Below are 16,057 nucleotides of genomic sequence, written 5' to 3' on the forward strand. Positions count from 1 at the left end.
CGGCTCTGCGCTGCAAGAGAAGCCGTGTGTTGGTGAACCCCGTCTGTCTCTGGTCCATGTTAAAACTGTCCGCCGTGAAATGGTCAGTGGCGCAGAGGCGGCTGTTGGAGTTTATCCGAAGCTTTCCATGAGCGTGGCTCTTCACAAAATCTATCCACCTATATTTCCTTTCATTATCAATAGGGAACTTAAATGGCGTTGCAGCGCAGCTGGAGTTCTTGCCTCCAGGGAAGGTGCAGTTGCGGGTGGTGGGAGACATCCTGAAGCTAGCTAGCTAGCTACAATAACAGTACAGCAGGAGGAGCCATTCAGTGATCTGACGTAGATGGGGCGAAATGACGTAGATAGGGCATTTGTTGGCTCCGCCCATTAAAACTTGATCTGAAAACGTAAGAGAAACTGTTCTTCGGTCTAACTCCACATTTCAGTGCGACAAAGTTTTAGCGCTTTGCACATGCTTTCAGGAACTCATTTCACACGTATATAATGTACTTAGAAGCAAAACATGGAATTTACTTTACAGGATCTTTAAACAGGCAATATGGGCTGGGTTGCTTATCGATAACAGCACAGAAAAGTGACTTAGAAAAAACACAATTGACGTATGATATACGTTTACATTTTAGGATGAACTTAAAATGAATCACAATACTCACAAGCAACGCTTACGCACGGCAAAACAACATAGCATCGGAACTCGATCTGTACTTCCAACTGAAACCAAATATCTGCCTGGTAAATAAACCACTGGCCAGCAGGGGCCACTAGAAACAAGCGTGGCTTACATTTAAACGTAAGGCAGAACACTGGTCTTGTGCTTCACTCTGGACTCCTCCTCTATCCATCACCTGCACTACTCCTGCCTGTCTGCTTCTGTCACCTGTCTAATATTTCATAAGGCAACCAGTAATAACATTGTAAAATGTTGTAGAAGCCACCACTAGGGTTTCCTCCAGAACCCCACATATTTCCGTCCTATTTCCCCTAAAGCAATAAGGTTAGGCTACTTAAAGACACCCCTTCCACTCATAAAGTATGTTCTAAATGGCATAAGTGCTGCCAATTAATAATTGATGTAACAACTTGGTCAGTAGTCTAGCCTATCGATTAAGGTAGGCCACTCTAAAGCACGTGTACAATGTACACTACACTGTACAATTTGATCTTGAGTGAGACACTGCTACGGTTCAGATATAATATTTAAGTGGGGCACTCGTTCAGTGAGTACTGCGGCAATAATATTAATATTAAGACACTGGGGTAATGTGACTCAAAGGAAAAAAACATTTTGATTGAAAAAAGTATTTGAATAAAACACCAACAAAAGAAGGGTATTTGGCTGCCTTGGCAGGTAAGTGTGAATAAGTTCAACACAAAATACTTTATAAAACCCTGACTTTAGGTGTGGAATTATCCAATAGTTTTTCACATTTTATGCAAGTTATTGAAAGTAATAAAAGTTCAATTTGATGTCATCATAGTATGTTAATAAGTAAATTGTATTAAAAAAAGAAAGTATACTACTGTTATGTTTTTCAACTCTTGACCATCCTTAATAGCTGTATCTCTAAGTTAAGAGTGAACTTCCCTTGTTCATGTGATTTATGGACCTCTCTTATGTGTTACAGCTGTAGTTAAACCCATTCCTCATCGTAAATTTGATGTACATTCTTTGCACTTCTTACAATGGCTACATATGTTTATAGGGCTCTTTATTAGTTTCTTAATTTCCTCCACAATGACTTATCATTTATTATTTGATAAGACAACGTAAATTTTTTTTGGTAGTTGTAATGTTTCCGGTATTTGAATGAGTAGCTCACACAAATACCCACATTTCACAGTTTTTGGGCTCTGGAACAAAATGACCAGCCACCATTTCTATCATCAGCACATGGGAACGAGTATAAGTCAGGTGAAATCACTCTATCCTTCTGATTCGATTATAAAAGCAAACTGATTGCTATAAAAGAAGGGACTTTGCATGTATTTAATTTGTGTTGCCAATAAAAACCTTTAAAATGCTGATGACATGAACATTTAAAAACAAAATCCAGTGTACCTGCATATAAATGTGTACATTTATCTTCAGATACAGAAGTGGGAGATTTTGCAAAACACATTTGTCACTGCCAATATTTTTGGCCATGACTGTACTGCCGAGGTATACCCAGTGACAATAGTGTATCAGCATGACACTCCAAAAGTTACTGTACTTTTTTTTTGTTGCAATCTTTGATTGCTAACACCATTAACGACGCTGGAAAAACTTTCCTGAGGTGATCAAATTCTTCCCATACTCCTCCCTAGAAACAAATGATGGACATTTGATTGCCCACTGCAGATGGTTACCAATGCTACAGTGTACTGAATTATATTAATATAAAAATATCCCCTTTCCCACACATACTCAGCGGCAGTTTAAATTTGACATCTTAACAGTCTTGGTTGTCATTAATGAATTGAAGTAGGGGTGGGTGGTATGAATGGTATAGAAATATACCGGTATGAATTTGACCTATGGTATGGAATTTCACAGCATAAAATTACCTACGGAGCTTTAACGCAAATATCACAATCAATCTAAGCAAACATAGCAAGAAATCTTACGCAATTGTTTTCAGGCTTACCCTTCGGTTTTATATGACACAACGTTCAACGTGTACAAAGACTTGATTGTAAAAAATGTAGCATGGATAATGTAGCATGGATAGTGTAGCCATGCAAGCAAAGATGCCAGGTTAGTTTATTGCATTATTGACATAGTAAAATAATTATTGTAGGCCAACAGAATTGAGTATTCAGCCATGTAATCGTTTGTTATCTACCCCAATTCAAATATTGAGCTAAGTTTTCTTGTGATCCCATAAACGTACTGTTGAAAGCTATGCTACATATTAGCTATTTTTCCATGGCAAAGCACTGCAAAAGTTGGAAAATTCAACTCATGTGACTGACACACCTGGCGTACTCTATCCAAATCGAGTTCGGTCGACTAGCCGACTAGAAATGTTAAAAAAAAGAATATTGTTATATATATACTGTTACCATCCAAGCTTCAAAATTAACGTGTAATAAATTTTAGATTTTCACAGTAATACACAAGTACTGTATGTGGTAGAATTTGGAAGTATCGGGAATGCGCTGTATTTTAATACTAAAACTGAACTAAAATCTATTAAACCTACTCACAAATGCCTCATGGCAGTTGCAGTAGCAATAACCAAGTCGCTTGGAAAAGAGGAAAAAAATAAAAACGGTACGGTAGAGTATGCTATGTTACATTACAGTATGCAGCGACTACCTGTCAGGCATTCAAAAACGGTAGTCCACAAACAACAATTTATTGCCCACAATTATTAATTGTGGGCTGTCCAGCCAGCTATGCTATTGTTTGGGAGTAGAGTAAGAATGTTCCATGCCTAACCAGTTTAGTTTGTTTCTAGGTGGTGGAATTTAACTCAAATGATCAAAATGAATTTGATATTGATTTGTATTTCCTATGTTTTACTTTTGTCTTTATTTTTGCATCTCTTTTGTTACACTAGTGTTCTACAGGAGTCAGTGCAGCTGGACCCCCTGGGCCTGCTGGAAGTTCAGAAAGGAAAGCGTGAAAGTTCACTGACTCGCAGTAATAGTGTGGGTGGTTTCCTGCAGAGCCTAGACTCAGCTCAGAGACCTGGACACAGTGTTTCCACCACAAGTCTACCCAGTAGACTGCATGAGGTCTGTGTAAGTGTCTTACATTAATTCATAATATTCCTGTCACATGTAATGCCTCCCCTACCCATTCCATCCTCAGTTGCCTTGTGATTAGTCCGTAATTGTTATTACTTTAATAATACAGGAAAATATAGCTGCAAGCAGCAATGAAGGAGCCAAGTAGTCCAGAGTGGCCGGAGATACATTTCTAAGCTTTTTAGTTTTATGGTCTGGGATGTATTCAAACAATCCATCAGTTAATGAAATGGACTGCATTTATATAGCACGTTTTGTACCTTAGCGGCGTTCAAAAGCGCTTCACATTTTTTGCCTCTCAGTCATCCATTCATACTCACACTCACACATACCGGTTCAAGGCGCCGGCCTGCACATCGGAAGAAACTTGGGGTTCAGAGTCTTGCTCAAGGATACTTCGGCACATGGCTTGGGAGGAGTCGGGGATCGCACCGCCAACTTTGCGATTAACAGACGACCCTCTCTACCGCCGCCCCGATGAAATGAAAGCCAAGGATATTGTTCCATCAGACTCCATAGGCTCGCATCGCACTTCTCAAGTACAAAAAGTACGAATGTCCAGGAATATTATACCAATGACTTTAGGCCTTGATTATGGAATAAATCCCCCATGACATGTACAACTCGATCGGACCACTGCTGAAAAACAGATGGCTTGTTTCCAGATTATTTGGTTATTCCAAATGGGAGACTCAGTTGTACATTTGTTTGGACTTCCCATAAATGTACAGACATCATGCCAGATTCTGAGAGAATTACCCACTATTGTACTAGTACTTCTAGTATCTTTCTGGGCTTTTTTGACAAACATGTAAACAACAGGTCCTGTTCAGGGCTCTACGCTAACTTTTTTTTGCAGGAGCACATGTGCCGCCAAGTGAAAACGTTTAGGGGCTCTAAAAAAGGAACAACAGTAAAAAAAAATACAAAAAATACAAAATCTCAAATTTTACTTCACTTTTGTAGCCAAGTGCATTGTATGGTTCTATGACACCACCTTCTTTGCACACCCTTGTATATCTGCATTGGATACAGATGCTGCTAGGTGTTCCATGTGTTGGAGGGTGACTGCATATTGACTACTGTCACTTGCCAAATTCCCAGGAACACACTAAGTGCTCTGTGAACATGAGGAATACACCTCGTTCCCTTCACACTAGAAGGAGTGCATATCCCCACTCCTAGCTGCTCACCAATAGCATTCAGCTCACGCCTGGATTTAGGGCTGAAATGATAGGTCTTCCACACAAGATGCAGAATATCATAGACTGCATGGCTGATGCAATGGCTACCATTGCATCTTGGCAATGCAAGTTGATAATTGCCAGCTCCAACCTAACCATTGAAACCAAACGAGCAGAAAGAACAGAAATGTGCAATTACAAGAACAACTTTCACCATTCATTTCACTCACATTGAAGATGTTTTTATTACAAACAATCTGAATTAACACCCAAACCCCCAAGAAAACAATCACAATATATTTGAAAATAATACGTATTAGCCTATTTAAATTTATTCAAAAAGTGTGTGTGTGTGTCTAAACAATAAAACAAACTATATGTACACAAACCTGTGTGGCATGCAATAGATGGGGATAACATGGTTTCCCACATCCCTCTTCAGTAGAGCAATTACCCCTCCATGGACAGCCATGTTTACAGATGCACCATCCGCCCCAAATACAACACATTTAGACTTAGACACTTGTGCCAAGGACGTCAAAAGCAGCATTTGTTCCATCCAGGATACCTAATGATAATACCAACAATAATAATACGCATTGGTGTCAATAGCATTAGAGGCAGTATACATGATTATTTACGTTAATCGTTGATCCACAGACTAAACGGGAGTCAGATGGCTGAGTGGTTAGGGAATCGGGCTAGTAATCAGAAGGTTGCTAGTTCGATTCCCGGCTATGCAAACCAAATGATGTTGTGTCCTGGGAAAGGCACTTCACCCTACTTGCCTCGGGGGAATGTCCCTGTACTTACTGTAAGTCGCTCTGGATAAGAGCGTCTGCTAAATAACTAAATGTAAGTGTCTAAATGTAAACTTGCACCGCTTCTGCTGTAGGCGTACGTAAAATGTTTAATTTATTCAACAAACATCTGCTCATCCTGTAGCTACTATAGTAACAGATTAACTCACTCAATGATCGGGTTTCTCGTGGTCATGTAAACGCACTCATTGATAGCTAGTATTAGCCTCTAGAAACGAGTCCTGACAGCTGAAGTGGTAACGTTACTCTTCTCACCTGTGCATGGGCGTGTGAAATACCCTGCTAGCCAACAAGTCAGGTCACTGGTCTGCCATCCTCCAAGAACTGAGCATAGGTGATTTTGCACTCAGTGTTGGAGATGTCCGTGTCGCCATCCACAAGGACAGACAAGTAACGAGTAGCCTGCATCTTCTTAGCAAGTGTGCCCCTTGATCTCTTCAACCTTCTGCCCAATCATCTCCGCACACCTCACGTCATTATTATAGGTAGGGTTGATATTGCCGTTTTTGTCGTGGAGCCTAATCAAAGGTCCACATTTAGTGAAAGGCAACTCTTCTTTTGCGATTAAGTAGGCAATGTAAAATTTGATATTTAACTGGCGAACCGCATCCTGATTTTGCTGGGTCATCTGCCTGGCAACAGGCGCTTGCACCGTACGTGGGTTGTCAGGCTGTGACCGGTTTATGATCCCTACAACGTGAATGCCGAGTTGACACGTTGTGTTTCACTACAGCATCTCGCTGTAGTGAAACAGCGAGATGCTGCGGCTTTCCATTCACGAAAAAAGAGCCAGCAAGGGTCGTGGGGGCACACTTACAAGACTTGCAGAACAGGGGTTTTGTTGAGCTGTCATCCTCCAGCCAATCAAAATCCTTCAACCAGTCAGGATTACATTTATAAACTAGTGGTGGGCATAGATTAATTTTTTAAATCTAGATTAATCTCACTGTAATCTTGGCGTTAGATTAAAATGGCTCATTTGAATTCCGCAGAAGGCATTCAATATGTGTGCTACCCAAATAATGACTAAAAGTAAGTCTTTGAGAACGGGTTTCTCAAGCCAGGTGGCGCATTAGACCAGGAGCTCATCTCCTGTTTCCAAAATGCATCACAAAATGCTTGAGAAAGCTGTTCTACTATGATAATTGGTGATGAAAATAAATGATGTTCAATAATATGTACTTGTGTTAATTAACTGTTTATTAGAATAGTTAGCTTGGCTGATAGAGCTGTGCTGACGGGCTTGCCTCAGTTGAACTCAAACATCGTAGTTTGACGACGACTCTTCCCCTGCGCTACATCAGTGCTTGGCCCGGCATCTTCCGCATTAGCTAAGGGATGCTTTGCGTTTAGGTGGTATTTGAGACTGGAAGAACTCCTACAGTAAACTAATTCCGCATAGCACAAGGTGCAAACAACCTTAGTCTTGTCGAGGTTTCCATTGGGAAGCTTCTTAAAAATACATTTTCCCTGAAGCAAACCAGGCGGCTTCATAGCTGCATCCATGTTAGCACGTCACATTTGATGTGATAATTTCATACACAAGGCATACACACAGGTTCGAAGACTCGTTCTCGCCCCCTACAGTGCAATTCGGCTAGGTATACATCCGCGCTAAAATATCAAGGTGAAAGTCATCATAGCTTGCGTAGTATAGACCCAGCTCCCAACCCAACTTTGATCATAGATTAACGGCGATATTTTTTTTATCGCTGATAAGAGTCGCAGCGCGTTAACGCCGATAACGGCCCACCACTATTATTTACATTTTACATTTACATTTAGTCATTTAGCAGACGCTCTTATCCAGAGCGACTTACAGTAAGTACAGGGACATTCCCCCGAGGCAAGTAGGGTGAAGTGCCTTGCCCAAGGACACAACGTCAGTTGGCATGACCGGGAATCGAACTGGCAACCTTCGGATTACTAGCCCGATTCCCTCACCGCTCAGCCACCTGACTCCCCATTATAAACAATAGCAATGTGACTCAATGTGACTCAATGTGAACAGCTGTGCAAGGCGGGATATTTCGTTTTTATGTTGTATTCGCACCGGTGTTCGTGTAGGGTCGGACCGGCGCTCTTGGTTTTCAGCAGGCCTTGTGGCAGGACAGAATGGGACTCAGTTGGGGGGTTAATTTTGTTCACAGAAGCATTGTTTAAGTTTCTATTGTTGAACTTGTGTTTATTTTGATATGTTTAGTTTTGGATGTTAGTTTGCTTTGTTCGATTGTTCACACTGAGGGTGAAGTTTAGCTAGCTAGATCGCTAGCCAGAATGTTACAGCGCAGGACAGATTATTGCTAGTTGAAATCTCTGAAAAAAAATTATAAATGTAAGACTGTGTGTCTATGGTTAAAACTTGCTCGCACCTTGCGCCCAAAAACGTTTCCACGCTCGCACAAATATATTTTTACTCGCATATGCGATTAAAATGGGCCGACTGTAGAGCCCTGCTGTTGCTGATGATGCAGCCACAGAATCTTTTATTCTCCTCCAAGGGATTTTCTAATCAACATCCATCCAAGTCTTTAGAGAATGTAGCCGGGAAGCCCAAAAAAATATCTGGAAATTCCAAGATGCAAGACCCCCTTTATATCGATCCTTCTCTGTTAATGGGTGCTTGGAGCTACAGTGCATCCGGAAAGTATTCACAGTGCTTCAGTTTTTCCTCATTTTGTTATGTTAGTTTTATTCCAAAATGAATTCACTTCATTTTTATTCTACACACAATTGCCCATAATGACAAAGTGAAAAATATGTCTGGAGGAAACCAGACACCGCTCATCACTTGGCCAATACCATCCCTACAGTGATGCATGGTGGTGGCAGCATCATGCTGTGGGGAGGTTTTTCAGCGGTAGGAACTGGGAGACTAGTCAGGATCATGGGAAAGATGAATGCAGCAATATACAGAGACATCCTTGATGAAAACCTGCTCTAGACCGCTCTGGACCTCAGACTGTGGCAAAGGTTCAACTTCCAACAGGATAACAACCCTAAGCACACAGCAAAGATAACAAAGGAGTGGCTTTGAGACAACTCTGTGAATGTCCTTGAGTGGCCCAGCCAGGGCCCAGAATTAAATCCGATATCTCCATATCTGGAGATATCTGAAAATGGCCTTGCACCGAGCTCCCCATCCAACCTGATGGAGCTTGAGAGGCCCTGCAAAGAAGAATGGGAGAAACTTCCCAAAAATATGTGCCAAGATTGCAGCATTCGATTCCAGTTTGCTGTTTAGTGTTACTTGTTTCTATTTGACTGTGATAGGCAGTTGTGTTGAAAAAAAAAATAGAAAATTGTGAATTGCTAGAAGATTGAATCGCGATTCATATGTTAATCGATTTTTTCCCCACCCCTAGTATTTATGTAAATATCCACATTGTCTCAATATGTTTGTGTCAATAAATCAATGTTGATTTTTGAGTTTCTTCAGGTAATGATTTGTTTGGATCAGTCATATAATCACTGCCTGCAGCTGGAAGTTGAAATCTGCTTAAAACGTCTAAATATAAAAGTCTGCGAAATTAATCCGAAAAATTCTGTCCCCCTTTATTTGTAGGTTTATGGCATAAATGTGGTTCCAGCCAGCTAATTTAATAATTTAAAAACAACATTTTGTGATAATGTTCGCCATATGTAACGGTAAACACTATGTTAAACACTATTGAGTTATGCTAAAACCGAAGTTCAACGTAAGTTAATAACCTATTAATATAAATAGCCTACAGTGTCCTCCGACCAGCGGTGGTGGTAATACCTTTTAGGGCGATCCAATCCCTGTACACCCAAAGTGAGAGCTGTGTCCCGGTCCTCGGCACAAAGTCGAGTTTGTTCCGTGTGGGGGTTGGTCTGCGCCAGGGCTGCGCTTTGTCAACAATCCTGTTTCTGATATTCATGGACAGGATATTGAGGCATAGTCGGGATGGGGAATGGTTGTGGTTTGGTGGCTGGCGATTTCATCGCTGCTTTTTGCGGATGATGTGGTCTTTTTGTCATCATCGGCCGTGACCTTCAGCACTCACTGGATCATTTCGCTGTCGAGTGTGAAGCGGCTGGGATGAGCATCAGAACCTCTAAATCTGAGGCCATTGTTCTCAATAGGAAACCAATGTAGTGCTTCCTCTGGGTAGGGAATGAGTTCTTACCCCAAGTGAAGGAGACCCAGTACCTCGGGGTCTTGTTTGCGGGTGAAGGGAAAATGGAGTGGGAGGTTGGCCAGAGAATCGGGGCAGCGGGGGCGGTATTGCATTTGTTCTATCGCACCTGAGCCAGAAGGCAAAGCTCTCGTTCTACCAGTCAATTTTTGTTCCTACCCTCACCTAAGGTCATGAAAGTTGGGTCATGACCGAAAGAACAAGGTTGCGAGTACAAGCAGCCTAAATGGGTTTCCTTAGGAGGGTGGCTGGCGTCTCCCTGAGAGATAGGGTGAGGAGCTCAGTCATCTGTGAGGAGCTCGGAGTAGAGCCGCTGCTCCTTTGCGTCGAAAGAAGCCAGTTGAGGTGGTTTGGGCATCTGGTAAGGATCCCCACTGGGCGCCTCCCTAGAGAGGTGTTCCAGGCACATCCAGCTGCGAGGAGGCCTCGGGGAAGACCCAGGACTAGGTGAAGAGATTATATCTTCACACTGGCCTGGGAACATCTCGGGATCCCCCAGTCAGAGCTGGTTAATGTGGCTCGGGATAGGGAAGTTTGGGGCCCCCTGCTGGAGCTGCTGCCCCCGCGACCCGAAATAGGATAAGCGGTTGACGATGGATGGATGGCTGTGTAAAGCATTATTTTAGTGTTTGCATTCCAAAAAAAGCTTCGCTGCTTTGCCTCAAATAATAACTAGAAAGGGAAGACATTGTAAGGTGTGCTTGCGTCAGTTGCAGGATTTTTTCTTTTTTTTTCTTTATCACCTCCAAATTGATTAATCTATATCAAACATCCAAACAGTTTGAGATTTTCACGGGTATACTTACATTTTACAACTGATATTTCTGTATATTTTAAATAAGTATGCATACTTATTATTTATGAAGATTGTATTGATTAAAAAGAAAACAACATCCAATTGTTTCTGCTCATTTACACTTCTAAATAGTGAAGTAAAGTGTACATTTAGTCATTTAGCAGACGCTCTTATCCATAGCGACTTACAGTAAGTGCAGGGACATTCCCCCGAGGCAAGGGCTTGCCCAAGGACACAACGTCATTTTGCACGGCCAGAGTCGAACCGGCAACCTTATGATTAAGGGAATGGTGATATGTGGCAGACTCACATAGTTGAAACAGTTGCATTCAAACAATGAACTTGGGAAATCCTGTGTAAAAATGGTTCTAACCTATATTATGACTTAACACTAGAAGCACCGTTTCCCTACTTATAGCGTAGGTTAAATTGACCCCTGAGTCTACAGACAGGGACGTTGTTACTACAATGTAATGATCGCTAGATGGCGCTTGTTGCATGGAGCAAAGGCATGGTCTTAAAATGAACGTGTCTTCGTCAATCTGTAATTTATGTCCGTGTTGTTAGTCTGTGATTATTTCATTGGAGCATTTGTTGTTTAGCGTTTCAATCATTCAGCAAAATGTAAATTATTGGCTAAAAATGTCAAAAACATTTTGGGGATAGGCTAGACTGCAATTGGTCTAATAGCCCGATATATCAACATTATATAGTCAGCTGACAAGATTGTGTTGTTGTCCCCAGTCAAAAGTATAAACAAACACAGGGACATCATAAACATTCAATGGTCTAATTAGATCCAGTTTTACTGGTAAAACATGTAATGTTCTTCATTTATTGGAAATTCTAAGCTATAGGCTTACTTGATGTTACCCTGTTGATGCTCAGCCTATTCAATTTAGACTAACAACATTCGGAATGACAAGACAAAATAATATACTGATTGAGAATGTGTATTTTGGTTTTAGATAGACTATTACTGTAACATTGAGACTCCAGTTTCAAGTGTAGATGGTGGGTTACGCAAGGGCAGTAGCGCATGTAAAACGAGTTTCATATGATAAATCAATAGGCAGCCTATCTACTACAACTAGCCTGACAGATAATTTAGAATGGCCTACATTTTGTTCCCTCTACATCTACGGACTAAATAGAATAAATAGGCTAATCTTGGGTATCCTACTGCATTGTGCACATGACTTCTTTTTTTGTTGAGCTGGTAACCTGTGGATGCATCTTTTAAAGATGCGATCCCATTCCCCGTAATGATCGATCGCGTAGTGAATCAATGCATTTGATCTCAACAGTTCCTTTCAACGGTCTAGCTCTAGCTTACTCAAATCCAGTTACCCAACATTCCATTCTGTTATGCCTACATACAGCTCAACAAAAATAAATAATTAGTTTACCGTATGCGGGAATAGCTAACAGAGGTTTTAGTAGCCAAGGTGGGGGCGAATTAGAGCAGTGGTAAATAAAATAGTCTGCATCAAAGGGTGTGTTCACACTTGGCAGGTTTGGATAGATGAAAACAGGGCTCTCAAGTTTTGAAGACAGGCAAGAGTGACATTCTCCCCCGCCCCCCCCCCCCCGTCGTCGTCGTCAGGGGGTCAAAATAAATGTATTAATTGCTTTTTACCTGACATCTTTGAAAGGCAGCAATGATTAATGCATCCATGGCCAAGATATAATGATAAAATATGACATTATTTTAAAAGTGACCTATAACATCGACTATGCAAAACACTTAAATGTATTTAGTGCTAATAAAATGATTACGCCTATTTGGAAAGAGATGTTTATAATGTGACAATATGTCAGTCATCGTGTGATAACGAAAATAAGACTAGGCTAATTATATATAACAGACGAAGTATTGCATGTCAGAGGTATCGGGCCTATGTTCGTCCCGCACTGGGTTCGAACCTGCCACCTCTGACATCCTCAGCGCCACCACTACCAACTACGCCAACGAAAAGCTGGAAATCCGTTGATGCAGGTGGCCTGTTACATACCTGAGGAGTGAGTTTCACCGATACACACTGGCTACATCTATGAACTACTTGTTCTGAGCAGGTGTTGTCAGTGAACAGGCTGTAAAACTGTTGGTTAAGACACTGAAAAACTGATGCTAATTATCTGGTAAACATTTTCTAACAGCAGTCAAGTTGTCATTGTTTGTGTCAAACAAGTTGTGAATATGTTGTAACAGTAAAACAGGAGATTGTGACTGTGCTCAAAGTGATGCTCGAGCTCCAGTGGTTTGCTTTGTAGGTGAACAAAACTTTCAGAAGACGTTGTAGCAGAATCACTAAAAATTACAGGATATGCTTTTTTTTCCATTGGTTGTTGCATTAAATCTTACCCAGATACAATGGTGCTATTTTCCGATTGGCTATTGTATAGACCCTTTCTTTTTTTTGATTGGCTGATAAGTGGCAGGCTCGACTAAGAACTCCAGGGGAGACGCGCTTGATTCCTGCCGGTTCCATAGTGAGAGGCCAGAGGAATTTTGGTTGGGTGCTGCGGCATATTAAATATATTATAAATATATTTTTTCTGCGTGAGAAATACAATGTGTGGCGGGAGGGCGTGACAAAAGACCGAAATGAGTGACTGTCACGCTCAATGCGTGACACTTGAGAGCCCTGTGAAAATGAACTTTGATGCGTTTGCCCTGTTAGCGAACCGGCGATCAGCAATAATTATTTTTTGGGGTCCGGACCAAGAGATCCAAGAGAACCGAACAACCGAAGTGTGAACACAATAGTCATAAACTCCACCAGCGATGAGCAGTAGCCTGATTTAAAATTAGCATAAAGTTTTTTTTACCATTTCGTGTTGCTGTAAACACACAAGCCACAGTCCAATTTATTGTTCAGGGAGCAAACATTTGAGAGCAGGATAAACGGGACGGCAAGCAGAGATCGTAGCTTCTAGCTTAGAAGTTCCAAACTAATACTATACTATGACTTGTTTGACCCATGTTTGAATACATGCAAAAATGCTTTTATTAGTTACGTTTATCTGCTTTACAAAACATAGCTTATTTGCAATCGTAAGTTATTGTTGCCGCTCTAAAATAATGGGACATAAGAATTGGGCTTATACCATTGTCTACACATAAATGTGGGAGGGAGATGGCTGAGCGGTGAGGGAGTCGGGCTAGTAATCTGAAGGTTGCCAGTTCGATTCCCGGCCGTGTCAATTGACGTTGTGTCCTTGGGCAAGGCACTTCACCCTACTTGCCTCAGGGGGGAATGTCCCTGTACTTACTGTAAGTCGCTCTGGATAAGAGCGTCTGCTAAATGACTAAATGTAAATGTATGTGAAACAAATGCACTTTGTATAATAAATTATTGTTATCATTTTGCACATCATTATTTATAATGATGTGCAACTTTATGCCACTTTATTAGGTACACCTCGCTAGTACCGGGTTGGACCCTCTTTTGCCTTCAGAACTGCCTTAACCCTTGTGCTGCCTTCGGGTCACATGACCCAAAGGTTCATAATGAACCATCATTGTGTTTACCCAATTTTACCCAATACAAAAACAAATAAAAATAATTTTCTTTTAACCTTTGCAATGTGGGGGGTCTGAGACAGCCCAACGGTTAAAAGAAAATGCTTCACTTTGTCTTTGTATGCAGTAAATCTGTCGCAATACGACGGTGGGTCACAATGACTGATGGGTCAGAATGACCCGAAGATAACACAAGGGTTAATTCTTCGTGGCATACTTTCAACACATTCTTCAGAGATTTTGGTCCATATTGACATGATAGCATCATGCATATTCAGATGAATGTCGCAGCTGAAATCGAGACTCATCAGACCAGGCAATGTTTTCCCAATCTTCTATTGTCCAATTATTTTGAGCCTGTGCGAATTGTAGCCTCAGTTTCATGTTCTTAGCTGATAGCAGTGGCACCCGGTGTGGTCTTCTTCTGCTGTAGCCCATCCGCTTCAAGGTTTGACGTGTTGTGCGTTCAGAGATGGTATTCTGCATACCTTGGTTGTAACGAGTGGTTATTTGAGTTACTGTTGCCTCTCTATCATCTTGAACCAGTCTGCCCATTCTCTTCTGACATCAACAAGGTATTTTCGTCAACACAACTGCCGCTCACTGGATATTTTCTATTTTTCGGACCATTCTCTGTAAACCCTAGAGATGGTTGTGGGTGAAAATCCCAGTAGATCAGCAGTTTCTGAAATACTCAGACCAGCCCGTTTGGCACCAACAACCATGCCACGTTCAAAGTCTCTTAAATACCCTTTATTCCCCTTCCCCATTTTGATGCTCGGTTTGAACTTCAGAAAGTTGTCTTGACCACGTCTACATGCCTAATTGCATTGAGTTGCTGCCATTAGCTATTCGTGTTAACAAGCAGTTGAAGAGGTATACCTAATAAAGTAGCCGGTGAGTGTGTATATATATATATATATATATGTATAAACTATACATATTAAGTATATTTATACACTACATATTAAACTTTGTCTGAATAACAGAAGACTCGCATACGGGAGCCCTTGCGACATCTGCTGATAGAAAATAGTCGCAGCCTTGGAATGCAGGAAAAAAATTGCAGAACGCGCAACTGGCAGCTATTTAACCGTAAGCAGGAGTGAAATAGCCCTAAATTTGCTTTTCCGGTGGTATTTTGAAAATGTAAAAATACTGGGTAATAAAATACACATATCTAGGAAAAGTCAAGGAAGCAGGGTCATGGAATTTGATTGAGTGCGTAGATACCATTTTATTTTCTCTTCACTGGGTCAAAATGACCTAGGCACTTATATTGTTAAACTCTTGTTCACTGAGTCAGTCTCCAGTGAACGCAGTGAACAGTACCAGCTTGTATTTATTATACTGGCCTTGTCAGGCTTTCCTTTAAATACCCTTGCCGAAGTCAAGGAAAAATCGTAGTGTTCCCCCCCTCGTGAATCAGGGATGAGGAACCTCTAGGTCCCTTCCAGATTGCTTGCCTTTCACTATAAAGGAGAAGCTTGAAGATCAAGGCACATGGCCTATTCTTGGAGTATTTGTCCTTTGCGTACAGACAATGTCCGCATTCAATTTCAATCGTCTTCTCTTGCAAGGCCGGTATCCACTTTGGAATTTGAACTGGATTGCATCCCCTCCTTCAGACTCTTCGTGTAAGCCCACCAGTCTTAGGTCGTTCTGTCTTCTCATAAAGAAGTTGCTTATCCTGAAGCTCATTCAGGTGAGACTTGCTAGCAACCTACCTTTTTTATTTCACTCACCAAGACTCGCATATCATGAAGCCTGCCATGAGATGGTTTGACGTATTTTCCAGTGAATCAAGTCGATTAGTGATTACTGACTGTTCC

The 16,057-nt window shown here is 41.3% G+C and overlaps 1 protein-coding gene across 9 annotated transcripts in view; it reads left to right on the forward strand.

The window, feature by feature from the left end:
• Window positions 1-16,057, forward strand: part of dennd4c (DENN/MADD domain containing 4C) — a 186,961-nt gene that overhangs the window by 149,505 nt on the left and 21,399 nt on the right. For 7 of the 9 annotated variants that reach the window (XR_009928275.1, XM_062449583.1, XM_062449582.1 and 4 more), the window contains one exon: window positions 3,549-3,732. Coding sequence is in view for 8 of the 9 variants with exons in the window: in XM_062449583.1 (XP_062305567.1) it covers window positions 3,549-3,732 (184 nt within the window). In the remaining variant the exon portion in view is untranslated. The remainder of the gene's footprint in view (window positions 1-3,548; window positions 3,733-16,057) is intronic. The other 2 variants (XM_062449584.1, XM_062449580.1) reach the window with 1 other exon arrangement.

This window comes from Osmerus eperlanus, chromosome 23 (genome assembly GCF_963692335.1).
Source record: "Osmerus eperlanus chromosome 23, fOsmEpe2.1, whole genome shotgun sequence".
Classification (NCBI taxonomy): domain Eukaryota; kingdom Metazoa; phylum Chordata; class Actinopteri; order Osmeriformes; family Osmeridae; genus Osmerus; species Osmerus eperlanus.